General features: G+C 35.4%; 1 protein-coding gene across 5 annotated transcripts in view; it reads left to right on the top strand.

Moving 5' to 3' along the window:
* Positions 1-26,779, top strand: part of Diaph3 (diaphanous related formin 3) — a 452,383-nt gene that overhangs the window by 148,215 nt on the left and 277,389 nt on the right. For all 5 annotated transcript variants that reach the window (XM_087912260.1, XM_087912261.1, XM_087912259.1 and 2 more), the window contains 8 exons: positions 1,640-1,750; positions 2,028-2,146; positions 2,862-2,978; positions 5,508-5,626; positions 7,676-7,740; positions 14,688-14,792; positions 17,675-17,986; positions 18,695-18,809. In XM_087912260.1, coding sequence (XP_087768386.1) covers positions 1,640-1,750; positions 2,028-2,146; positions 2,862-2,978; positions 5,508-5,626; positions 7,676-7,740; positions 14,688-14,792; positions 17,675-17,986; positions 18,695-18,809 — 1,063 coding nt within the window. The remainder of the gene's footprint in view (positions 1-1,639; positions 1,751-2,027; positions 2,147-2,861; positions 2,979-5,507; positions 5,627-7,675; positions 7,741-14,687; positions 14,793-17,674; positions 17,987-18,694; positions 18,810-26,779) is intronic.

The raw sequence follows: 26,779 nt of genomic DNA, 5'->3' as shown, positions 1-26,779 counted from the left end.
CTTTAGCAGCCCCTTGATAGCTCTGGCCACTCCAAAGGAGTTCCTCTTGTGTCTGCTATTATGGATTTTGTTAGGGGTCTTTGGCTCTTGGCATAAATACTGTCTGTCTAGATGAGAAAAATCCACTAAAGCTATTTTTGTATGTCTATACATAGAATTAGTATATTAAAGGTTTTTGTTTGTTTTATCTCTTCTTTTCAATAAATAGTTCAGTAGTTCTTGCTAGATTTGGAGTAAAATGTAGACATAGAAAAAAACAGTATCACTACCACCACCACCACCACCACCACCACCAACAACAACAACAAAAACATTGCTTTTCTAGTGAGAAATACTTTTCCGTTTTAAAATAAGGATTTGTAAAGATGAAAAGGAGACTTTAATCTAGGGATTAAAAATTAAGAATATAAATGTTGTAGAATATTATTTTAATTAGGCAAAGGTGTATTACATTTGTTTATGCTACAGAATATTACCTTAACTGTGTAAAGGTGTGTTACTCTTGTTTATATTACATTTGTTTAACAATATAAGGATGCTTGTTTAATTATGTGAAGATATGCTGTATCTGTTTCACCTTGCCTGCCTAAGGCCCTTGATTGGTCTAATGAAAAGTTGCCCGGCCAATACTTAGGCAGGAGAAAGGATAGGTGGGGCTGACAGGCAGAGAGAACAAATAGGAGAAGAACTCTAGCCTCAGGAAGAGAAAGAAGAACAAGAGAAGAAGGAGGAGAGAATGAGAGACATGCCTTGGGCAAGAAGCCAGACATATGCCAGCCAGACATAGAGAAGGAGTGAAAGTAAGATATATAGAAAAATGATAATATGCCCTGTGGCGAAAGGTAGATGAAGAGAAACAGGTGAAAACATGTTGAGGTAAAATAGAAAAAAGTACCTAAGCCAGACCAAGCATTCAAAACTAAGTTGCTATGTCATGGGAGCTGGTTGGTGGCCTAAACAGAGAAAAGCCTTGCACATTTAAAAGTCATACTTAGTTGAAGTGAAAAAATTGACTACCCAACTTCTCTAACATGTTCTGGTGTTTAGCAAGCTATATAATTTATTCTATGTTAGTAAGTACAATATACAGTAAGTTGGAATTTTCTTAAAAGTTTAAGAGTGATTGCTTGACAAATTAAGTTCTTATACTTACTTAGACAATGCCCATTACAAAGTTTTTTTATTTTTATGTTTTGCAGCAGACTCACCATTCCATTTAGGACCGTTTGATTTCAAGGTTTGGGGGAATTTTGGTTCTTTTGAGGAATGGAAAAATTGTTGAACTATTCTATTTTTTTCTTATTCACATGGTAATAGATGTTTATAATTTTCATTCTGGTTATTTTCTGTTTGTATAGTATGTCATAGAATGGTGTTGGACAAGACTTTTAGTCATACATGAAGTTTTCATGAAGAGATAATTTGTTTTCTTCACATCGGTCTCCAAATAAGTAATACATAATTTTATAGAAACTATGTCTATACATATAATATTTTACTTACGAATTATCTTATTAGGCTTTCCTGTAAGAGAAAATGTTTAATAATTGGAATAAAGCTCGTTTTTTTTTCCTTTCCTGCTTCTTTTTGTTTTAAATGTTGGCAACGGCTGTAAGTTTCGCTGTGTGGTCTGTTGTAGGTAGCTTGTATGCAGCTCATAAATGCCCTTGTTACATCTCCTGATGATTTGGACTTCAGGCTTCACATCAGAAATGAATTTATGCGTTGTGGATTGAAAGAGATATTGCCAGTAAGTGCCCTGTAGTCTCCTCATTAATATTTAAATTAGAAGTGTACTCGAGTGGGGGAAATTTAGATAAATTGCTCTCAAGAATAATTCATCTGCAGGAAAAGACTTGAGTATAAAAATCTAGTTTTGAAATGTAGATGATAAGGCTTGAGTATTATTTAACACTTTAAGTATTTGAATTCTGCAGGTCACATTCGAATGGTTGTTTTATTGTTCAGGTTCTTGATTACTCATACTGAGAATCTAACCGATCATAATCTTTATCTAATATCTATAGAACTTAAAATGTGTGAAGAATGATGGCCTAGACATACAACTGAAAGTTTTTGATGAGCACAAAGAGGAAGACTTCATGGAGTTCTCCCATCGCCTTGAAGATATTAGAGCTGAACTTGAATATCCTTTTGCTCTCAGTCCTTGTCAAAAAATATGTAAAATTACTTTTACATCTAAAATCATGTACCATATCCCATAAAACATTAAGGTCATTCCACAGAAATGAAATGAAATCAAACCTTTATGTATTAAGAATGTGTCCCTATTTTATTCGCTAAATTTTTTTTGTCAGTACATATATGAAAAGCGATGCTTCAATTAGTAAAATGGTTAACTTAGACCAGATTGTTAGATATATGTACAATCTGTTGTTTTATATGTATGGTGTCTTTCTCCTTTGTTGTATCGGATTTGAGATAGCCTCAACCCATTAAATGCCCCTTTCTCCATGATGGATGAGGCCTCATGTAAATTGGTGGATCTTCTAGAATCCTATATTTTACTGTGGCTTCTCATTGGTGCACACTATCCCCACATCTGTACCCATTGTTCATGGCATTCTTAGAACTTAATATGTTTTCCTAAACAGCTGCTGGCTTTGTTCCCACTGTCTTCTGCAGTGGGTACAGTTGATTGTGAGGGGTAAAAAAGTTTCAGGTCAAATTGCCATACTTGCCAATCTCTACCCTCAGTTCCTTAATAGCTTTTTTAATACAATAGTCTCTAACAGTTGTTTGCATACCACTTTTCCAAACTTGCATACAGAAGATACTGGGGATTATTAGCTGTTTGGTGTTGGGTTTCAATAATTTCTTATGGTCCTTAACCAGTGCACTGAAGCAGCTGATGTTTATGACCTGGTGTGGGGCACAGTTAAGAACACTAGAGCAGAGGGATATTTTGTTTCTATTCTTCAGCACCTTCTGCTCATTCGAAATGACCATTTTATAAGGTAAGGGGAAGCTGTGTTCTGATGTTTAACTGATAAAACTATTAGTTGTGAAATTCATCTAATATTTTTTTTTGAGATAAGCAAGTTTTTTTTTTCGTTCATAATGATCTGTAGACTGTTTTCTTTGGTCATATATTTAGGGTGATGTAGATATAATGCCATTGCTGTTAATTTTTCAACTCTAGAATTTCTTGGTTGTATCCTTTCCTTTGAATGGAAGTTGAAACCATGTCTTATTGTCCTTATTCAGCAAGTTTAGGCAGCCATGTTGTTTAAACTTTGAGTGTATCTTCTTATGTTATTAGGAGACACATCTCATAGCACACTCCCTGATATCTGGCTCTTAGAATCTTTCTGCCCCTCTTCTATAGTGATCCTTGAACCTTAAGTAGGAAAATGTTTTATTGATCCATGGGATCAATATGGGTAACATTCATATTGATCAAGTTATATTTAGAAATATATGTATATGTCATGTATTTGAAAGAATAAACAGGGAGTATGTTGGACATAATTATAATCTCAAAAAATAAAAGAAAAAAGTTAAAACCATTGCCAGCTTACTACTTAATATACAATGTATAATGTTTTGTGGTCATTTCTTAATCACCAGGAATGCTATTGATAGGTTGCTTTTTTATAAAGTTGATTATGTCTTGGTTGTCTGAGCTTGACAAGTTGTTTTGTTTGCCTCACATAGAACATAATGTGATTCTAAGTAAACGTGAGTACCCAAATGTGGTTCTCAATAAGTAGCCTGTTGACTCTACTATAAAGATTATGTTTGGTTATGTGAATAAGACTGTGTTGAATTTTTTTTAGCATCTCAAAATGAAGATTTTATTTATTTCTTTTATTTTTTGGTTTTATCATCTTGTCTACAGTTTCTCCCCCATCCTCTCCTTCCATTTCACCCCCACCACTTTTGCATTTCTCTTTAGAAAATCAAAGACCTTCTTTTGCCATGGATGATTGATATCCATGGGAGTTGAATTCTTGACACACATTGTATACTTAGTAAATGACCGTGATCTCACTTTCCACTTTTATTAGTAGTTTGTGAGGTCTTCAGATATAAAGTCATTTATTATCATTTTAGTTTTGCAGAAATTTTATTCATACATGGTTGGGGGAGTTGGTCTTTTTGTACTAAATTCCTATAAGATTTACGCGAAAGCCTTATTTAGGTAGCAAAACCGCTGGGTGATATTGGAGGGTTTAACGCAGGATCGTTTGCTCTACTAAACAACACAGAAGAGAAGGGAAAACGAAACATGACATCTTCCTTGTGTTGTTCTCCAAGCATCAAACTGATGTTGACACCGTAGTTCCTGTGAATAGTCTAAACTTGACCAGCAACCTGTTTTAACGTACTGTTTTCTGGTACTTCATTTAAAAGAGACTTCATAATTAATTAAGCTTTGGTAAATGCTACATAAACCTACTAATTGATTACATTTAAAAATATCAGTGTACCCTTTTAATTACTGTGTTGTGTTTCTACTCTAAATTTATGTAAAAGGCAAATGAGACTCTGTATAAAGTATGTTTATCCCTTTTTTTTTTTTTTGGTTATGACATGCATGGCTCTCTCAGTCTCTGGTAAATGCTGCTTCAGTCACCATGAATTCAGGGCCATTGTTAGCATTTTTAAATGTTCTTTCCTCATGTTCAGCTGAAGCGGTTTTATTCACCATTATAATTGATGCCTTAAGCATAAGTTAACTTGCACAAAGATAGTGGTACCCATGCATGGCTCATTGAGAGAAAAGCTGATATGGCTAGAAGGGTCATCACATTTGAAGAATATGGTTTGGAGAAGAAAAGTCAAAACCTCTCTATAAATCACTGAGAACGGAAATCAATTCAAAAGTGACGAGTGATGTGGGTTCCTCATTATAAACCACCCTGCTGCTTGAATTGCCTTTACCCACAATTTTTTTTTCTATTGCATTTTCTTCACATTGCCTTAAGTTAGAAGATGTTGCTAAGTTGTCAGGAATGTACATGGAATGAGTTATATTGACAATACATCCCTTTTTCAAACTTTTAGTTAAACTTTACCATTTGTACATTATTATATTAAAGTTTTAGTCTTTCATATAAGATATATTAATTTAGTGTAATATTATTTAGAATATCAATTTTGAATTTCTATAAAATGGTTATATGAAGCTCCAATAGAAATTTTTAGAAAAGTTTATTGGTGGTTTGATTTGCATTTATGAATTTCTGGTATACTCTGAGAATGGCTCTAAGGACCTATCTCATCTTCATATTATCTTTTTTTTTAGTGCAAATGAATTAAATGTCTGATTCATAGGAAAATCATGCTCAATGAATAGTACATTTCCTGATACATTAAAAATATGTCATGGCCTCATTAGAGGAGTTTCTCATGCTATGCTACACCTACTGTTAAAATGAGACTGAGTAAAATTTTCACTTGAAGTCAGATATCCATCAAGTATATTGTTTGATGTAAAGTTATACTCTTGAAGTAACTGTTTATTTGCTCTTTGGTTTTAGACAACAGTACTTCAAACTAATTGATGAGTGTGTGTCACAGATTGTATTGCATAGAGATGGAATAGATCCAGACTTCTCATACAGAAAAAGACTAGATTTGGACTTGAGTCAGTTTCTAGGTGAGTATTTCTGCTATTTGTGTAGAACTATCTTGAGTTTATACTCATGGGTTGGCTCTAAGGTATTGGTTTCCTTCATTTGGTTGGAGATCCTCTGAGGGCTCTTGTTTCTTTCATGATGTCTTAAATGTCAAAGCTATGTCACATATCTACAGCATACAAAGCTTTTCTTGATTTTTTTGTGTTTTCTTATCTAGAACTGATGATTCCAAACAGTGGTTTGTAAAACAGTTGACTCAGTTACCACAATATTGGCATTGTATCTTTTTCTTTTGGTAGGTTGAACCAAGACATTTGAGAAGTTTTTGACATCCTAATATTTATTATTTATTTCTATGAATGCCCTTTTAATATTCTGTTGCACAATGAGATGTGTGCATTTCAAAGCATATTGAGAACACTTGCTTCATTTGAATTATAAGCAATCTTGTTTCTTCCAGTTTTTTTTTTTAGCTTTTCTGTATTTGTGTGGTGTTTATGTTTGTGAATGAATGTGTGGTGTATGCACTGGTGTGCATGTGGGTAAGTGCAGGTAGGTTGGAATCTCCAGCTTTCATTTGGTGGCTAGGTTGACAGCCACGCCCCAGTAATCCCCTTTGTCTCTGTTCTCCATGTTGGGATTATGTGCGTGTATGGAATGTTTTTATGTGTGTCTGGGATCCCACCTGTTGTTACATACTTGTACAGCAAGCACTTGTAGACACTATGCCATCTCTTCAGCCTTCTTTCTGACATATGAACCTCTTACTCTATGTTAAAGTGTCTCGTCCACATGTTTAGATTTAATTTTATTTCATGTGTGTAGGTGTTTTGCCCAAGTCCATATTTGTGAATCTCATGCTTACCTGAAGCTTGCAGAGGAAAGAAAGAGGCAATGGAGCTCTTGGAACTTGAGTTACAAGAACCTGTTTGAATCACACTCACACTCACATTCACTCTCATCCCAATCGTTTTCTGCTAGCGCTCCTAACTCCAGAGTCATCCTTCCAGTTCCACTGAAAGATAAAATAAAATATACATGCAGAGAAAATGGCTTTCAGAAATTGTAGCAAATAGATATTTAGTACTTTTTAGTCAGAATTTGAATTTTGAATGCCTGTGTTTACCTGTTAGCTTGACAACTTCTGAATACTAAATGTTTCTCTCTGTCAAGATTAGTGGAGATACTAACCTCTATGATTCTTTTAGTATTGTGTACAGAGATATGCCAACATTGTGAAGATGTGCAAGGCTCAGCAAACTAAAGTTATTCTAATGTCTAGTGCTGACTGATACATACTCAGCACAGACAACAAAGATCCCTACTCACAGTACATCCTCAGAGAAAAATCTTAAAGTTCCAAAGCTTCACTTACTTTATTCCACAGTTTATCTACTTAAGTAGCAGCATTTACTCAATTTTGGTATAACCTCAATAAAAGATAATCGGTGATCTGAAAAGGCAATTACACCACCTCTTTGTAACTGTGACTTCGGCAAGGTGGGTGGAATGTTTTCTGTCATCAAGGAACTCGAGACAGTGGCATTTAGAAACAAATCTTTTGTTTTCTTTATAGATTGAAAGTTAAAATTCCTTAGAGGCATCAGGGTTTTTATAGTGAGAATAAAAGGATACTGCAGTCATCAGAAACCTGAAAGGTGCATATTTAGAGCTGTATAGGTAGCCAATCTTCTCATTTAAATGGCAAGAATTTAGAGTTGCATGAGTTGTAATTGTTTTAATCTTTTATAATGGAATATGGCCTAAAGTGCCATAAATTTACAAGCCATGATGTCATATTTTAAATAAAATAATTAGCTGAATGGTGCAGTATAGCAAGATTGTAAGTTGCATTTAGGAAATAGAACTGATATTTTGTTTTACTGTTTTCTTGCTACATGATTTTTTTCCTTAAACTTGTTTACATATTGGTTTTATTAAAAAATTTCATGAGGTACATTATGGCAAATAAATTTGAATAATTCATCATATCTAGTATTCCACACACAGATGTATATAGTAATTTATTTTGTATAACTTCAATTTAATTTTTTTTACTATAATTTTAGATGTTTGCATCGATCAGGCAAAACTAGAAGAGTATGAAGAGAAAGCATCAGAGCATTGTAAGAAAGTAAGTACCCAGTTTCCTCTGCAGGACTCTGGGAGCCGCTACTGGGTGTTACTTTTTCAGAATACTTGGTACTCTCTGTCCTCATCTCCTTCAGGCCTATGTGACAGACCTTGCTCCATGGAGTACTATCTAAACCATTTTGCTATTGAGAGTAGTCTCCATGTTCTTTTCTTCTGTTAAATATCATCATCACAGATGCAGTGACATCCTGTGTTTAAACATGTTTAAATGCTACATTAACTATTCTTTCTGAGTAAATCTGTGACTTTTATTTCCTTGGTTCACTCTGTGCATCATGAACAATTTCTTTATTCTTTATTTATACACGAATCAAATAATACTTCTGGAATTAGCAAATAAAGTAATGGTTGGAGAGAGGAAAGGCAGAAGAAACAATGTAATTACAGTATAATCTTAAAAAATTAGAAAATTTTAAGTACCCATTTATTATAACTCATAACTTTGATCATTGCATTTGGGCTCAGAGGCAGGCAGATCTTGGAGTTTGAGGATATTCTGGTATACATAGTGAGTTTCAGGGCAGCAAGGGATACGTAGAGAAAGACCCTGTTTTAAGTTTTTTTTTCCTTATTTACAAAAGAAGAAACTATTGGCTATTACCAGCTTCATTTGTTTCCAAATGAAGCAGTTTTTCTGACTGCAGTCATTGCTTTTTTTTTTTTTTTTTGATTCAGTGTTTTGGCCTCTTCTTTCTGGCCTAGGATTTCTGTATTAGATCTTTTCTTGTTTATATTCTTGACATATGAAGTAGTCATTCAAACTAGAATTCTTGGGGCTATATACCGCCACATACAATCAGGCCACATATATATTCACTTATTGAACCTTTATGTTGGGTACCATCTCATGAAGTGTACACTGTTAATATAATAGGACCTAAGTGCCCCTGGAGAGATTTCTACTTTTCTGTATACTTGATTGAACATAAATGGAGTTTTCATAAGGTTTGAATACCTCCCAAATTTTCTGTCTGTGAAATTGTTTGATGCCCTAAGATTGGAATCAGCCAACCCTTCCTGAAAACTTATGCAACCTAGACCATTAGCTGCTTGCTAAATGTCCTAGTTAGATTTCTGTTGCTGTGATAAATAACTGACCAAAAACACCTTGAGAAAAAAAAAGGCTCATTTGGCATATATGTTTTAGTACATTATTGAGGGGAGTCAGCCAGGATCTCCAGGCAGAAACCTGGTGGCAGGAACTTCAGCAAAGATCATGAAGGGATATTCTTTACTGGCCTGTTTCCCATGGTTTACTCAGCCTGCTTTCTTATAAAATCTTGTGTTGCCTCTGTAGGAGAGATACTGCCCATAGTGGGCTGGGCCCTCCCATATGAATCAAGAAAATGACCTAGGAAATGCCCACAGGGCAATTTGATGTATACTATTCCTAAGTTGAGGTTCTCTCTTCCTTGGTAACTGTGATTTGTATCAAGCTGACAAAAGTCAGGCAGCATACTAGTGTTACAGCCATAAATATGATGTTGGCATTGCCTGGAAGAGTCAGTTTGATGCAGGAAAGAAATGGTTAGATTATTTAAACTGCCCAAATGGTCAGAAAATGGTTAATAACTGTTAGACATAGTGTGACCCTTCACTCAGCCAAATTTGTGTTTTAAGCTTAGATAGTATCTTAACTTTTTGTTGACTGAGGTTTCTTTCCTGCCTGGTCCCACAGCCATTCAGTCTCAAAAAAACATGCAGAGGCTTACATTAATTAAAAACTGGTTGTCCTATTAGCTCAGGCTTCTTATTAACTCTTATAACTTACATTAACCCATAATTCTTGTCTGTATTAGCCATGTGGCTTGGTACCTTTTTTCAGTGAGGCATTCCAATCTTGCTTCCTCTGTGTCTGGGTGACGACTGCAAACTGAACATTTTCTCTTTCTAGAATTCTCTTCTTCTGGTTGCCCCACCTATACTTCCTGCCTGGCTACTGGCCAATCATCTGTTTATTAATCCGGTACAGCTGACAAACCTTTACAGGGTATAAGACCATTGTCCCACAGTAACGTATCATTCATATAGAACTGTTTTTAAGTATTAGATGCTGATAGATCAAGAACACTTAACGTTTTGTTGATGTGTAGGGTCTATGAGTCAAGTTAAATAAAAAAATACTCAAAACATTTTTAAATAGTAAGCTTTCAATGTAAATAAAAGACCTTTCTCAAGGTTACCTGCTTTTTCAAAGCCAGAAGTTGTATGCATTGCATATATTCAGAAAATGCTTTTGCCTCATAAAAATTTCTAGTGCCATATCATCTTGTATATATTAGCAGAAACTTTAGTCAGATAGCTTTGTAAGGATGCATGTAAATACCTTGCTTTATGCGGGAAGCTATCATAGATTCTACGTACACTTTTCATTTAGGTGCATCAGTTTGAAAAATGAAGAGCAGAAATGTCAGAAAGTATATACAATATATTGAATTATCAACCTTCTTGTACAGAGGCACTAATACATTTACCCCAGGGAATGAAATTAAGTTGAATCTCAACTTTAACTGTGTTCTTGACATTTTTGAGTGTAATTTTGTAAGTGTAATATCGCTGCAGCAAATTTTTGAGGGGTGTACTTTAACAGACACTGGTTTATCCCCAAGGCTACCGTGATTTGATTGGAGATATTTCAAAAGTGTTAAAATAAGGTGTATAATTCATCTGATTCTTTTGTAAGTGAGGAAATTGGCATTTGTCTCTTTAGCCAAGTCAGTTTAATAAGTTTCATAAGTCTATAAATTATAACCTTCTTGATTTTGTTTTTGTTATCTCCCAGGTAAATTCTTTCCCTTTGTATTTTGATGGCTTATTTTCCATTGTCAGAAAGCCTCTTTATTGTTAATCTTATTTAGGAAATTTGTTTGTTCCTTTTTTCCTGCATTTAAGTTGTGAACTTTAATATAAAAATGAGAAAGGAATTTTGGATGCTGAAATATTTAATCGATGATATATGTAGCCATTTAATGTTTAAAGAAAAATTGGCCAGGATTTGGCTCATCATTTCATTCAATAAATATTTACTGAATTTATTTTAAATGTAAGGCAATAAATAGAGATAAGGTAGAAAAAATTTTCACTTTTGTTAGCTTACAAATTGATTGCCATTAAGGTGAGAAACATTGCATGATGTTATATTTATATGGCAATGTGAAAATTTATGTGTTAGACAAATCTCATTTGGTGTATATGCCTACAAAAGAGGTCTCATTTTGCCTTGGTTAAAGAGGACAGAACTAATGGAGGAAATAGTACCCCTGAGTCGTGAGGAATCAATGTACAGTTTCTAGTTGAGATTTCCAAGGAGCAGGTACATTTATGAACATCTTTGGAATTTCTAATTGATATCTCAAGCTTAGCATGTCTCCTGTAGTTTGGATATGGTATAATGTACCCCTCTAAAGTCTCAGGGATAAAAAGTTCTCAGCATAACTCCGGCACTTGGTGAAATGTACAGTAAGATTTAGGTAGTGCTCTTTCTTCCTGTGATCCTCCTGAGAGGCAGAGGATCATGGATAAAGGATCAATCTCAACTTCTCTCCTCTTCTATGCCACTTCTTGCTTTAACAGTCCTTCCATGACTGTTTATGCCATGAGGTGATATAGCCAAGTGTTAGACTTACCACTTATATAGCCCTTGTTTGGTGTACTTTGTACTTTGAACCTTTGAAGTTGTAATCTGAACAAACCTCTTCTTTCCTAAGTAGTCTGTGTCCAGTATTTACTTACAATGATGAAATATGCTTTATAAGATATTATTAGCAAATATTAATAAAACAAAACTTAAGTTTTCTAATAATACTTTTCTTGTATGTGTTTGATATTCTTTTCTTGTTATATTATCATAGGTTTCCATCCTGAAAATCACAACATACTTATATTTATTTTATACTATACCTATCCATAAATCCAGCCCTTTAAAAAGTATTAGAAGGAAAACTCCAACTCCAGAAAGCTAGCTATACCTACAAAAACGCAAGTACTAGATATTCCCTCACCAGCGAAACCCAAAGAAAGAAACACACACAATACTAACAACAACAACAAAAGCAAAAATATAGGTACTAACAATTACTGTACATTAATATCTCTTAATATCAGTTATCTCAATTCACCTATAAAAAGATATCATTTATATTTTGTTATAAAAGGATAACAAAATAGATACAAACACAGGAACTATCCTTCTTCTTCATACAAGAAACACACATTAACTTCAAAGACAGGCATTACCTCAGAGTAAAGGATTGGGAAAAGACTTTCAAATCAAATGGACCTAAGAAACAAGCTGGTGTATCTATCTCAATAGCTAACAAGATACACTTCAACTAAAGTCAATCAAAAGAGACGAAGAAGGACATTTCATATTTGTCATAGGAAAAAATCTGTGAAGATGAAGTCTTAATTCTGACCATCTATACTCCAAATACAAGGGCACCCCCATTTATAAAACAAAGGTTACTAAAACTTCAGTCACACATCAAACTCCTCTCAATAATAGAGGGAGAGAGACTTCAACACTGCACTCTCACCACTGGACAGGACTGCCAGATGGAAACTTAACAGAGAAATAGAAGAACTAACTTAAGTTAATGGCTCAAATGGGTTTAACAGACATCTATAGAACATCCCACCTAAACACAAAAGGATGTATCTTCTTCTTAGCACCTCATGGTTCCTTCCCAAAAATTAACCACGTACTGATTAACAAAGCAACTCTCAACATATACAAAAGTATTGGAATAACCTCCTGTATCGTATTGGATTACCATGCCTTCAAGTTAAAATTCAACAAAACAGTAGTTTCAGAATACCCATAAACTCATGGAAATGGAACCATGCTCAGCTGAATCGCCTCTGGGTCAAGGATGCAATAAATAAATTAAAAGACTATCTAGAATTCAATGCAAATGAATACACAACATACCCAAACTTATGGGACACTTTGAAAGCAGTGCTGAGAAGAAAGTTCACAGCACTAAGTGCCCACATAAAAGCCTGGAGAAATCTTACACTAGTGACTCAACAGCATACCTGGAAACTCTAGGACAGAAGGACACAGACTCACCCAGGAGGAGTAGACGCCAGGAAATAATCAATGTGAGGGTTGAAGTCAACAACATAGAAACAAAGAAAGCAATGCAAAGAATGAATGAGACAAAAAGTTGGTTCTTTGAGAAAATCAACAAGATAGACAAACCTATCTAAATTAACCAAAAGGCAGAGAGTATGCCAGTTAACAAAATCAAAAATGAAAAGGTGGAAAAAACAACAGACACAGAGGAAATCCAGAGAATCATTAGGTCATACTTCAAAAACTATACTCCACTAATTTTGGAAACATAAAGGAAATGGACAGTTTTTTTGGATAGGTACCTCATACCAAAATTAAATCAAGAACAGATAAATTATTTATGTAGACCTATAGCCTGTAGGAAAATGGAGGCAGTCATCAAAAGTCCCCCAACCCAAAAAAGCCCATGGCCAGATGGTTTCAGCACAGAATTCTGCAAGACTTTAAAAGAAGAGCTAATACCAATACTCCTCAAATTGTTCCACATATTAGAAACAGAAGGGACAATATTAAAATCTTTTGATGAAATTACAGTTACCCTGGTACCCAAACCACACAAAGATGCAAGTAAAAGAGAACTACAGACCAATTTCCCTCATGAACATTGATACAAAAATACTCAGTGAAATACTGGCAGAACGAATCCATAAACATAACAGAAAAATCATCCACCATGATAAAGTAACTTTCCTAATTCAAGGAATTTTGGTTCTGAAGCCTAAATATGCCCTTTATACTTTAAAGATTAAAGAATGGTGATAGGGTTGCCATGCAGAAGTGAGGTCCTGAGACTGTTTCATTTCTACTTGTTGCTGGGAAAGTGAAACTACTTTAGCAGGTTATTAAAGTTGTTAAGCATTCATTATAGGAATGTGGTGTGATTTCAACTGAGTAACTCAGGTTGTGGATTTTTTTTTTTTTTTTAAATCTCAAGTCTGTCACTTGATATAGCCCTTTAACTGCCTTTCCAAGTTGTGGAGAAAGTAACACCCACCACCACCACCACCACCACCACCACCACCGTCACTAATGACATAGAGTTGTGCAGTCTGGAGACACATAGTAGTTGCATCTTTTTGTAAATTTTTTTCCCAAAGTGCTGCATGCTTGTTCTTGATTATGAGACAATATTCTATTTAAATTCAGTTCCCTCAGGATAGGTTTTGAATCTAGATGATGGCAAAGTGAATCTATTTGAATACTACATAGCAGCTCGTGATTAGTGAATATATAAATTAAGAACTCATTGGAACACCAGATTTTATTATTTGTCTTCCTCCCAGAGAGTGTTTTACCAGGGCCTTTGAAAACTTAATTTATCCTTAATTTCTGTAAGACAATGGGAGGCATGGCATAAGAGAAGCCAGCCAAAGAGTTGATGTTTTTGTGGAATGAAGTTGTGAGCCACTACAATTATTAAAACTGCCCTTTTAAAGCATACTGATGAACTTTCGATGTGTTTCAAGTGTTAGGTTCTGCAGGTGGAGGGTGGCATCGAAGGCAATTCAGTGCTTGGCTTTCTGTTGCTTTATTTATTCACAATTGCTATGATATTCAGGGACTTTTAAGAAAAATGCCAAGGTCGTAGATAACTATGGGCCTGTTTGCTCCTTTGGGAATAGAAGGTCATGGGCTCCTGTTTCAGGTTTTGTCTCTTCCCTTCTGAATGAATGATTTTGAAGGGACCTGGGGAGAGTTAGAGAAAGGCTGGTGGGCGACTTGTCAGCGCCCTGCCACTCCTTTTATGAGGCTGATTCAGGAGTGTTTTATTGACAGATCATTAGAGCCATATTTTCATGCGAAGAATAGCGCTTTTCATTCCCATCTCTCCCTCTCTTATTCCTGTTTAGTTTGAAAAAGAGTTTACTGACCACCAAGAAACTCAGGCTCAATTGCAGAAAAAAGAGGTAAAGATTAATGAGCTTCAAGCAGAGTTACAAGCTTTCAAATCCCAGGTAAAATACCATCTCAAGTGAATTTGATTTTAAAATCATACCAGGGAAACAAAGGTCATGCTATATCTTCATAGTCTCTCAAAATGTTTAAACTTTATTTTTTCTAATATATTTTGTCAGTATTATCCATATGCATCTCTATGTTGTGGTTTTTATACTTTAAAGACATTCTTTGTCACCTTTTTCCTGCTTGTGTTTGTTGGAATACCCAGTTTTTTACTGATTACCTGGCTTCCTTATGCTTCATTTGTATTTTGCTTCTAAAATCCCCTGTTTCTCCTAAGTAATTAAGTGGAAAGGTTAAGAAAGTCCTTCACTCTTTCATTTGTCATCCTGATCATGCCATCACTGATCTTTATCCCACTACAGGAAATTATTGCTCAAGCTATTTCTTTAAACCTTCAGCCTATGAGTTGCCTTGCCGTGAAAGATAACCCCTAACTGAATGAGAACATTTTCTGATAATTTTTCAATTTCCAAAAGTAAACAGATTTAAAACATGACAAAAAGGAGCAAATCTGGATTATGAGCAGATAGTTCCTATATATGCTGTACACATGAGGCTGAGATAAGAAATCCGTCATCTGCATGCTCTGTGTGGATTGTATGGCACATTCACACGTAGATGTCCTCCCATAGATTTACATACACGATGATGAGCAGTAATTGTAGTCATCCACTTTTTTCTTACCCTAATTCATGGCTAGATGGGAAGAGGCTCAGGTGTGTGTTCCAGATACTACTGCCAGTTTTGTTCTCTTTTGAATATGCAATGCTAGCTCTGTTACAAATATTTTAAGATACTCTGTAAGACAGCTATCTGATTTTCAAAATTAAAAACCTTTGTAAACAAGGAAACTATTAACCACACGTGATACTTTTCACCTATAATCTTAGGTTTTTAGAGCCTAGGGCCAAAAATTGCTGAGAGTTTGAGGCCAGCCTGTACTACAGACTTGACTCTGAAAAATGAAAGAGGATCCTATTGTTACTGCTTTTTTTAACATTGCTGTAAGAAATATCTGGTATCAACAAAATTATTTTAAGAATATGATTCTTTTCTATGAAATGGAATAGGTTTAAGCACATCACTTTAGTGATTTATTTAAAGGTACTATCTGAAACAGTTATAACTGTTCTTTTGGCTAATGTTCAGAATTTTCTTTTAAAACCTCCCGAATGAGGATTACATTTCTGGATTATAAAAATATATCCATGGCCTTTTGATAGGTTGCCTTGCATTTTTGATATAAAATGCGGAAAATTTATGCTGTAAAACTAAAATAAAATAAAGGAATCTCCCGTGTTTTAAATTTTACACATTGACTATTGTGTTCATGGCTATTGGAGGAGAATCTTTCTTTAGTCACTTAAAAGTACTATGCTCATTCAGTTTTAACTATCTAGGATGTTTGTTTATATTTCCTTTCCTAAAGCCCTGTAACCTATTTGTATGTATATTATGTATACATATAGATACATGGGCACATCTATACATACATATCGGTAGAGTGTTAGTAATTTCAGGAAATTGCCATAAAAAAGAAATTGCCATTTTATAAAAATTAATCCAGAGAAATAGACAAGATCTTCTGAGTAAATTGGGAGCATGGGGGTCATGGGAGACATTTGAAGGAGAGGGTGTAGAGAGGGAGAGGAGCAGGAAAAAATGTATAGCTCGATAAAAACAATAAAAAACATTAATCCAGAAGGTCTTTTGCATAATTACAAACCATTCAATAAACTCTCTGTATTCTATGAGAATTTAACTGTCAAAAGGAGAAATAGATGCTGTGGGTTTTTTGCCAGTCCTGATTTGATTTTATTTCTTAGTGACTTTTGGCTCTAGAGAAATTCCCCATCCACCCAAGAAATGAGATACTTTCTTACTCTTGATTGTATCCCTTGCTTGCCTTTTTTTTGAATCCCTTGCTTTTCTAAAGGTACTGTGTACCTGATAAACAGATCACAGTCACATCCCTCATGAAGCTTATACTCTGTAAAAGATATAATTGTCTGTGGTCCTTTCCATAACTGCCTCCCAGCTTTGCCGAGGACTTCTGAGAAGTGTGTTCTACTTGGACATAACTGACAAGTTGTCCTGAGGAAAGGACTTGTTAGTTCAGATTGAAAAAGCTAGTAGAGATGGCTTAGTTAATGATCAAGATTAACAGGTACAATTTATATTTAGACCCTGAAATTAGTATGACATTGGCACATACATAGAATAAAAGAAAATCACTTAAAGGTATTCAGGAACCAAACAATGATGTGCCTTATAGGCCCTACTAGGAATTTTATATTCCTTCCCATACTCCTGACATGTATTTGGATTCTTTTGAGAAGCCTGAAGTAAAGGCCCAAAAGTAGAAATGATATGCATATTTTTCCTCCATGTTATATGTGAAACATTTATATATACATACACATATATGTATATATAAATAAACATTATATTATATATTTATATATAGTTTATTTATATATGTATATATAAATCTAGAAGACGTGAATAAGATCGTCTGTATAGAGGTTCCCCTCCTCTTGTATACTCTCTGTGCACCCTGACTGGACTTAGTTCCTCACAACGCTTCCAGTGTTACATGGAGACTATTGACTATTTAATTTTCTAGGCCTATGGAACCATTTCTATTGTAACTGCTTCAAAATGGGGAAATTACATTTTCTTGAGAATGAAAGCTATATGTATATGTTCAGATTGGAAGAAACACTTATAGAATTTCATAGGCATTTGTTAAATATTGGTATTTTTAATTTGTTTTGGTATCTCATTTTAAAATAAATGCACTCTGCTTTTGCTATTTGTGCATTCATTTTTTTTTTTATCTCTTCTCTCTCTGCCATCCCCTCCCACCTCCCAGTTTGGTGCCTTGCCACCTGGCACAAAAATTCCTTTGCAAACTACAGTGGAAGGTGAACCTAGCCCTTCAGCCCTTCCTCCTGCCCCACCAGCACTCTGTGGAGCAGCACCACCTCCTCCTCCTCCCCCACCTCCTCCCCCACCTCCCCCACTTCCAGGAATGGCAATGCCATTTGGTGGACCAGTGCCACCTCCTCCTCCCCTGGGATTTCTCAGTGGGCGAAGTTCTCCTCCATTAAACCTGCCATTTGGGTTGAAACCAAAGAAAGAATTTAAACCTGAAATCAGCATGAGAAGATTGAACTGGTTAAAGGTAAGGCCCGTTGGTGGGAGTGGATGTACTTCTCCTACATAACTTCTTCAGTTTAGATTTACTAGTGCATAGTTTCCCATGTGAACTCTAGTCCTAATGACAATATATCAAATTGCATATATATAGTATATGCACATATTTTTATTTATGCAGTTTGTTTTTTTTTCAAGTCCTTTGCTATTGTCTAGTAATTTTCGTTTTGCAAATTTGGTGAGAGTTGATAATTTCATGAAATTTACTTTTATAAAGAGTTTCTCAAAAATACGAAAGGTTAGTGTTTGGAGTTAACTCTCCCTGTGCAGAGCTATTACAGAGGGTACTTCCTGACATCAGAAGCTTGTACATAGGTGACAGGCAGTCTCAATCCTCTTGAAGGATGTTCCTGATCTTGTAAGTGTGGGAGATTCTATGTGGGGATAACTTGCTTCGGGTACCCAATGAACATCATCAGTAACCGAGAGCCATAGCTAGGAAGAGACAAGCTCCAGTACAGGTAGCTGCAAGTGCATAACCATTTGATCGTGGAAATTATTTTCTTCTCCTCATAAGACCTCAGTATTCTGTAGGATATATCTGTCACTGGGCCAACTTTGGGGACAGATCTGAAAGAACTGACTCCACAAACATCTGCTGGAGCTCGGGGATCCTGATCTGTGTGCTGTGATTGGGCCAGCCCAGCTGTTAGGAGTCGCTTTTTTTCCATTGCAGATTGGCCCAAATGAGATGTCTGAAAACTGTTTCTGGATAAAAGTCAATGAAAATAAGTATGAAAATACGGATTTGCTTTGTAAACTTGAGAACACATTTTGTTGCCAACAAAAAGGTAAGTTTAATAATTTGTTTATTAATTGATTTTAAAATTCTTAATGTTAGTACTTCATAATAATCAGTCTAGAAAATACACCAAGAATGCTTATTATAATACATCTTCATTAGTAATTGTATATAAAATGATCTAATAAAAGTTTTCAAAGCACTTTCACACATAGGTGATCAAATGAACAATTTTAAATTAAAAAATGCTGAATATGTGCTTTGAGTCTTTTATTTTCCATGAAAAATTATTCAAAGCCGTTCCTTTGAATTAATTTATGCTTTCTCCTTAATGTCCTATATTTTCAGAGACAATGATAGGTAAAATCTCCTTAGGCCTTGGTATGTGTGTGTGTGTGTCTGTGTGTGTATGGAGAGAGAAAGAGAAGGGGAGGAGGGAAGATTGACTTATTAAATATGTACAGTTTACTAAGAACCATGTTAGATATATTTCTTATATAAGATTCAAATTGATCATCACGTGAATTTATACATATTGGGTGGTCATTAAAATTTCATTTGTAGCCATTGAAATTCTTTTAAAAATGTAATTTTAAATTAAAAGCTCTCTTTAAGAAATAACTGTAAATTATAAACTTGGTCTAACAAGTAATTGTAGAATTAGTATGTATTTCTGAGCAGGATTTGTCTTGAATAAAATATTGAAAATTCTGTATTGTGGTCTTTAAAGACTGCGAGGAATTTTTGACAAGCTCACCCAAGGAAAACTTGTGAAGTAAGCAGGTCTTAATTTTACCTTTTGATTATGGTGAATCAAAATTTCCTTTGAATAAGATTACTTCAGTCTTCAGGCAATCAAGGGAAATGTGTGTAGTTAAAATATGTATTTACATGTAAAACACTTCAGAATTTCAGATTTCATAATCTGGATTTGATTACTCTTCCCTTTGCCTTGGTGGTAGGAGGAAATGGTGGTACCTCCAAGCTATTTCAGTGAAGCTGCCACCCAGCTACCCTTCGTTCCCCCTCTACTCTGATTACCTTCTTAATTAATGAGGCTCAAAAGGGAAACTTGTTAGCATGTCTTTAATTTAGCTGTAGTGTTAGCCCTAAATGAAATAATTGGACCTTTAAAAATTCTTAAGTCATCTAACTTTAGCCTTGAGATTCAAGGTTGCATGGGAGAAAAAAAAATACATTAGCTGATTCTAATAGTAGTGGTAGAGATTGAAGTGAGAGTGATCATACCTCTCTGGAAGTGGCATTCCTATCCACCTCTGCCTCCTTCTGGCCCCTTGGTGTGCAGTCCCTCACTTGACTAAAGCTAACATGGTGTTTCTTCACCTCAAATCCATCTGAACTTTTCTTTATATATTTGATATTTTTATAGTGACTAGAAAGAACTGGAAAGCCTAGGGTTGTGATCCTTAGCAACATGAACATTTCATAATTACAACTAGATATGTAACAGAGAAATGAGGTTTTTTTTTTTTTTTTTTTAATTTTACCTCAGGGAATCATTCCCTGAGAGCATCATGTGAAGAGTCTCGGGTATGTTTCTGACATTTCTAGTACTTAAGCACTGTAATGAGAAAGGCCAGCCATTGTTGCTATTAGAGAGAAGCATTGGTTTTGACAGTATAGACATTTACTGGGAGTGATCCAGTTGAAAGGAAAAAGGATGTTCCAAAACTCAGGTGAGAATGCGTTTGTGGCATGGACAGGCTGCTCCATGCTGTCTTATTTTTGTCCTGTCTGTTGAGGCACCTTGTCTAAATGCTGATTTTTGCCTATGTATCATGAACCAAAGTTCATTAAATTGTATAGTTGCTGGAGAATTCAGAAATAAACTTGGATTCTTAACATTTTTTGTCCAGGTGGAAATCCTTTTGCAATTTCTGAGACTCCTTTTTTTGGGGTGGTGGGAGTTCAGCTCGAAGGGCTGATGATGGATCATTTTCATCATTAGTTTGCATTTTAAGGAGTCAGGGAATGGCAGAGTCTTCAATTAGTGATGAATATAATGTAGTTATAGACAAATGTTGTGCTTTATTGCACTGAATCTTTGCAGTAAATATTTTGGATCCTTCTCAGATTATAAAGATTGATGTTCAGTCCCAAACATTTAACTGCAAAGATAATAATCCACCATGTTTACTAAGTAAGCTTGGGAAATATACATAGTAAGAATAAAATGAATCTTCTTTTTTTCAAGGTGGGGAGGGCTTAGCTTTTATCTTGTTATCTTTCCAACAAACAGGTTTAGGCTTCTAGTACTTATCTTGTTCTGATTGCTGGGATTTGTAGTCCTCACACACTGCAAGGTGGGGGTGGGGAAGCTGCTATAGCTATAGAGCTCCTGTTCGTCCACTCATTCTTTCTATCTCACCTTCCACTGCTCCCCCCCCCTTTTTTTTTGGAGAAAGGATCTCTCTGAGTAGCCTTGTCTGGCTTGAAAGTCCCTTTAGACCAGGTTGTCCTCAAACTCACAGAAATCCCCCAGCTTCTGGCTCTAGAGTTCTGGGCAAATATCACCATGTCCAGCTGTGTGGTCTTCATGCCATCTTGTTTCATTTCCACTGTGTACCAGCTGTTTTGTTCATAAAGCAATTGTTACTTTACACAGAACCATCTTTCCTCACCTGACGAGATAGCCATAGAAAGGTCTTTTTGGTAATGATCTAGGATATAGACTTTTTCTCTTAGCTCCTGTAGGCTATGTATGCATATGTATGTCTGGATGAATGAATGTGTGATATATGTGTGTATTATTCCTACACATGTTTTCAGTTTGATCTCAGTTTGTTTTTAATCGTTTTTCTCATTCCTGTCACTGCTAGTGAGTAAAAGCCATACTCATACCTGTAAAAGTAAGTTTTCTCTAAGCCTTTCTTTTGGAAATGCAGGTAGAAGCTCTTCAGACTTTCCCCTTTTTCCTTTTTTTCTTCCTTCTGTCTTACTTGTTCAAAATTCTACATTGGGAAGCCACTCTTCAAATCAATGATATATGTTCAACTTTATCTTTGACATTTGCAAAACAACCGATAATGAAGACGCATTCTCATCACTCCTGTTGCTTTTACAGTCTTAGTCAATCAGCAAACTTAGCCAGGTGCTCATCTGAAACACGTGACTGAAGAGCCCCACGAAGCACATTCATTCTGACTTCAGAAGAATGGACATAGTTTACTATATTGGGTCATGTTAATACAAACAGGGTTATATAAATCACTTTATATCAAGTTTAATCACAGTATTCATATTTTGAACATTTGGTATCATCAAAACATCTTGCTCTGTCTCTCTTTCACATGATTGGAAGCATCTGTTAATTTTTTTACAGGCTGGTGGAAAATGGATTATAGTATCCTAACAGGTCATTGGTGTTGCATTTGTCAACTAAAATGAATATTAATTACTTTCATTATTCACAAACAGTTAACTTAGCAGGGACTAAAGGGGTTTCTGGACGCATATGAATAGTCTATCTCATTTGGACCGATATATTATGAAAATATAGTTTCACATTTGTTAGCCTTTTGAAGTAATTACATTTTGTAACAGGTGTGTTACATTTTCTAGATATGGCTAATAAACTGGTTTGTAAATAATTTCTCAATTGAATGGTATCATTTGGAAATACCTCGTATATTTTGTACTTAAGAACAGATCAAACTTGGCGTTCTGATATCATAGTTCAGTTGAAAAAATGCTGGGGTAGCAAGTGATAAGCTGTGGATTATTACAGTGTCTTCTTTGAGTTCAAGATGTCACTTTATATTTAAAACATAATTCTTTTTTATGCATAAAAGTGCATCATATGTCCTAAACTAATAGAAAAGACTTCCATAAGATGAATATCTAATTCATAACAGAAATATGTGGTTTTTGGGAATACATGCTAATGACAAGGTAATTTCCAAATGAGTGCAACCTAATTTACACAGAAAATGACATTTGAAAAATACTAATTTAGAAAAATTATGGAAAAGTAAACTGAGTATTAAATCTATTTCTAGGGTCTTATTAGTCATGTCTGTGACTAAGTCTCATAAAATCTGAAGCCATATGGAAATTACAAAATGTGTGTTGAAGGTCTTGTTTCACTGTAAGAAAATATCAGTGTTATCAGTTACAGATTATGCCCTGTTTTATTCTTGAAATGTTGTAGAAAAAGGGCCAGTGAGATAGTTCAGAAGGTATAGTTCTTGCTGTGCAAGCCTGATGACCTGTGTATCCAGTAGAGAGAACTGACTGCCCAAAGCTTTCCTTCTGATGATGTCCTTACCAGTGCTGCCACGTGCTCGCCACAAAACAGACACACACACACACTCACACACACACACACAGAGAGAGAGAGAGAGAGAGAGAGAGAGACAGACAGACAGAGAGAGAGAGAGAATAAAATAAAATAAATGAATTGAAATAAAAATGTTCATAGAAATTGAATGTGCGTTTATTGAATCTGGAACCACAGAAGACTTTAAAGTTAACGTGTCACCTCATTTTATGTTAAGTTATGTACTATACCTGTTGTACAGTGATAGACATTTCACAGTCGTTATGTATAGAAATACATCTTCCATACCGGAGAGATGCCCTCAACAGCAAGAGATGAGTTGAGTGTGTGTATGTTTGTGTGCATGTGCACTTGCTTCTTCTGTCTATGGACATGCCTTATTGCCTTTGTTCTGTTCTCCGTTCTTTCTTCTATTGTAGCAAGTAATGATGGTAGTGCAGAGGCTATGGCTGAGTCATTTGTCTAATGATGGGATGTTCTTTCTCTTCCCTATCCCACTTAACCTTAGTATTAAATTGTGGTAACAATTTTTCATGGTGTGTTGATAGCCATTATCTTATCCTACTCCTTCTTTTGATTTTTTTGTTTTGTTTGGTTTTCTGTATTCTCTGTCTAATTCCTCTTTAATTTTCTTAGTTGAGTGGGATATTTACTTCTTTGTCTTCAAATTGTATTAAGTATTCTTTCTTCATTTTAGTAAATTATTTTTTTCCTTGTCTGAATCCAATTTTATAACTCAGGATTACCACTTTCAATTAGTGTACATTCTGATTTACATAAAAATGCATATTAAGGTACATTTTCCCAAGTGCATTATTTTAATTTCCACTCCCCCAGCTCCCCCTATGACTGGTGTAGATTAGGAAGAATTACCTGGTGTTAGCAAAGTATCCCTCTTCCACCACTGGAGCATAGAATAAGGGTCACGACAGAGCACATTTACAAGTAAACGTGCGAGGCTTCTAGCTAATTATATGCGACTTAGGCATTTGTTATTAAATAGAGAAAATCCTATTTTAAAGGAACATAGATTTTCTGCATTCAGTTAATGTATGTACCTTATCATTTAGAATTATAAATTTTTAATTTTACGGTTATAACAGTTATTGTACAACTTAGGTTTTGACATAGTTATGTGTTCCTGTGTTAATATAAGTCCAATCCCTTTTTCTCTTGAGTCTCAATTATTTGGGCGTATGCCTTTATGCCTTATGTGTTTTGTCTCACAGCTCTTGTGTTCTATGCATCTCAGTTGGGAAATAAGGCCAACAACTTTTCTCACCAGGTTCTATCTTGCCAAGGTACATTGCTCATTCTCCAGAGACTTCAGAGTTATACATAGCTATGTCCTGGAATTTTTATCTTGGAGTTAGTGGGAAAAAACAATAATCATACCAGTGTTTTCTCTAACCTCTGCTTAAAATTTGGATTTTTCTTCAATTATATATACTTCATACTGTAGTATCCATCACATTTACACATTGAGGATCATGTATATTTTTATTATATATTGCAATTGTTTTAAATACTTTACAATATTATTTAAACTTTAGTCTTTCAAAATTAAGGGATTTTCATCCCTTATGGTAGCTTGTTGTGGAAGATTATTTTAACTATGTAAAGATATATTACGTTTGTTCATGTTTCAGAATATATTTTAACTCTGTTAAGATGTTTTAAATTTGTTTTAACTGCATTTGTTTAGTTTTGTAAAGATGAGTTGCTGTTTCATCTTGCCTGCCTAAGGTACTTGATTGGGCTAATAAACTGCTGACTGGCCAATAGCTAGTCAGGAGACAGACAGGCGGGGCTGGCAGGCAGAGAGAATGAATAGGAGAAGAAAGCAGATTAGAGGACAAAGAGAGGTACACACCTGTGGCCAGCCAACCAGGCATGAGAAGCAGAGCACTGAAAGTGCAATCCAGAAGGAAGAAAGGTGAAGTGCCCCAAAATGTAGAAAGAGGGAAACAGGTTAAGAGAGCTAGCCATAAATGACCCTAAGCTAGGACCAACATTCAAAATTAATATGTATTTGTATCATGATTTGGGTGCTGGTTGGTGGCCCAAAAGAATAAAGCCTGGTACATTAGCTACTTCATTAGTATTTAATGAAATTCATTATTTACTACCCCGATAAAGAGATCTATGTTTTTATTTGATTTCTCCTGGGAAGAGACAGTTGAAATGATGGAGCACAATGGGGTTCTTTGTTGTTGCATGTTTTTGTTTCTAATTTCCCTTTTTAAAGAGGACAGGGAGGTAAGTGAGGACAAGACAGAGAGAACAGTAGATGAGGGTGCAAAGCGATTTGATTCTCCCTAACTGGCCCCACCCATAGAATGCTTGTTACAGGTGTGCATATCCAGTCTTTATTGCTCAGACCATGGCTAGTCACCTGTTAGGGCTTTTCTGAGAAGACCATTGCCTCCACTCAGAAGCTAAACATGGTTCTAAGGGCACATTAGCCTGGACCTTCCTATATACTTTGACTAAAACATCTTTCGAGAGGAAAATCTGTGTCGTACATTTCTCTGGCTGCCTGCTTGCATATTACCTTTTTATATACTGTAGAATGTTTTTAATTTTTTTTCTTTTTTTAATACTACAACACCGATTGAACAATGTATTTCTTTATTTGAATATGTAGTGGTTATTGCTTGGGATACCTTTCTCAGCTCAAAATTAACTATGATCTTTTCAGTGTTGAAATGTATATCCTTTTAATGTATCTGAAAAGCTATCTCTATAGCATCATTTACAGATGCTGAAGACGAGGTATACTGTGGTTCTTTGGCTTGGTGTTCAGTGGAGATTCATAGCTGGCTGTTACCCTCTTGAATATACTGTATACTGATTTAAACTTTACAGTTCGTTAATATGTATAGCTTCTAAATTGAGACTCCTTGACACTACCTCCAAAGCTTCGCTGCACTCTGTTGTGGTTGGTACCCCTGAAGTCCTCCGTGTTGTCTACCACTGTCCGTGTTTCACACTACTCTTCTGTAGCGTGTTCCATTTGCTTTACACTTGCCATTTTTGTTGTTGATTTTATTTGTTTAAAATAATTCAGATCAATTCATTATTTTTCCTGAGATAGTCCATCAAATTTTGAGTCATCTAAAAAGACACTTTCAGCATCCCCCGCCTCCTTTTTGAGATGGGATCTGGCTTTGCTCTTCAGTTGTCTTTGAACTTAAGGGCTCAAGAGATTTACCCCGCTCAGCCTCTTGAGTGGCTGAGCCTACAGGCATGTCCGTCTGCACCAGGCTCCCACCTGTCTCTTCTTAAAGCTTTCTACCTACACATTTATTAGTAAAAATACATAGACAATCAGAGCAAAGCGTGAAATTCCTTTATTGGAAAAAATAAAACAATATTATTGATGTGTTTTTGAAACATTTATCTGTTTACTTGTTGACACTGTCTTATTTCTTCTCCAGAACAATTCTGTGAGAAGAACAAGACAAGTATTGTCTGCATTTTCTCTATAGGCAAAAGTTGTGCTTTGAAGAGAAGTTCATGTGAAAGAAGCAGGGACTGAACGGAATACAGATCTGAGTGTGAGGCCACTGCTCTCTGCTCTGCCATGCCGCTTCTCTGATTAAAAGAAATCCTATTATGTTTTATTTAAACTGCTCTTCTTTGATTTAAAATAATTTTCCTCTCATCTCCTGCCACCTTACCACTGCCCCACAGCGGTTCACCCTCATCCCACGATT

This window comes from Myodes glareolus, chromosome 12 (genome assembly GCF_982192425.1).
Source record: "Myodes glareolus chromosome 12, mMyoGla1.1, whole genome shotgun sequence".
Lineage (NCBI taxonomy): Eukaryota > Metazoa > Chordata > Mammalia > Rodentia > Cricetidae > Myodes > Myodes glareolus.
The sequence above is the reverse complement of the archived record's forward strand: the minus strand, read 5'-3'. Positions and strand labels throughout refer to the sequence as shown.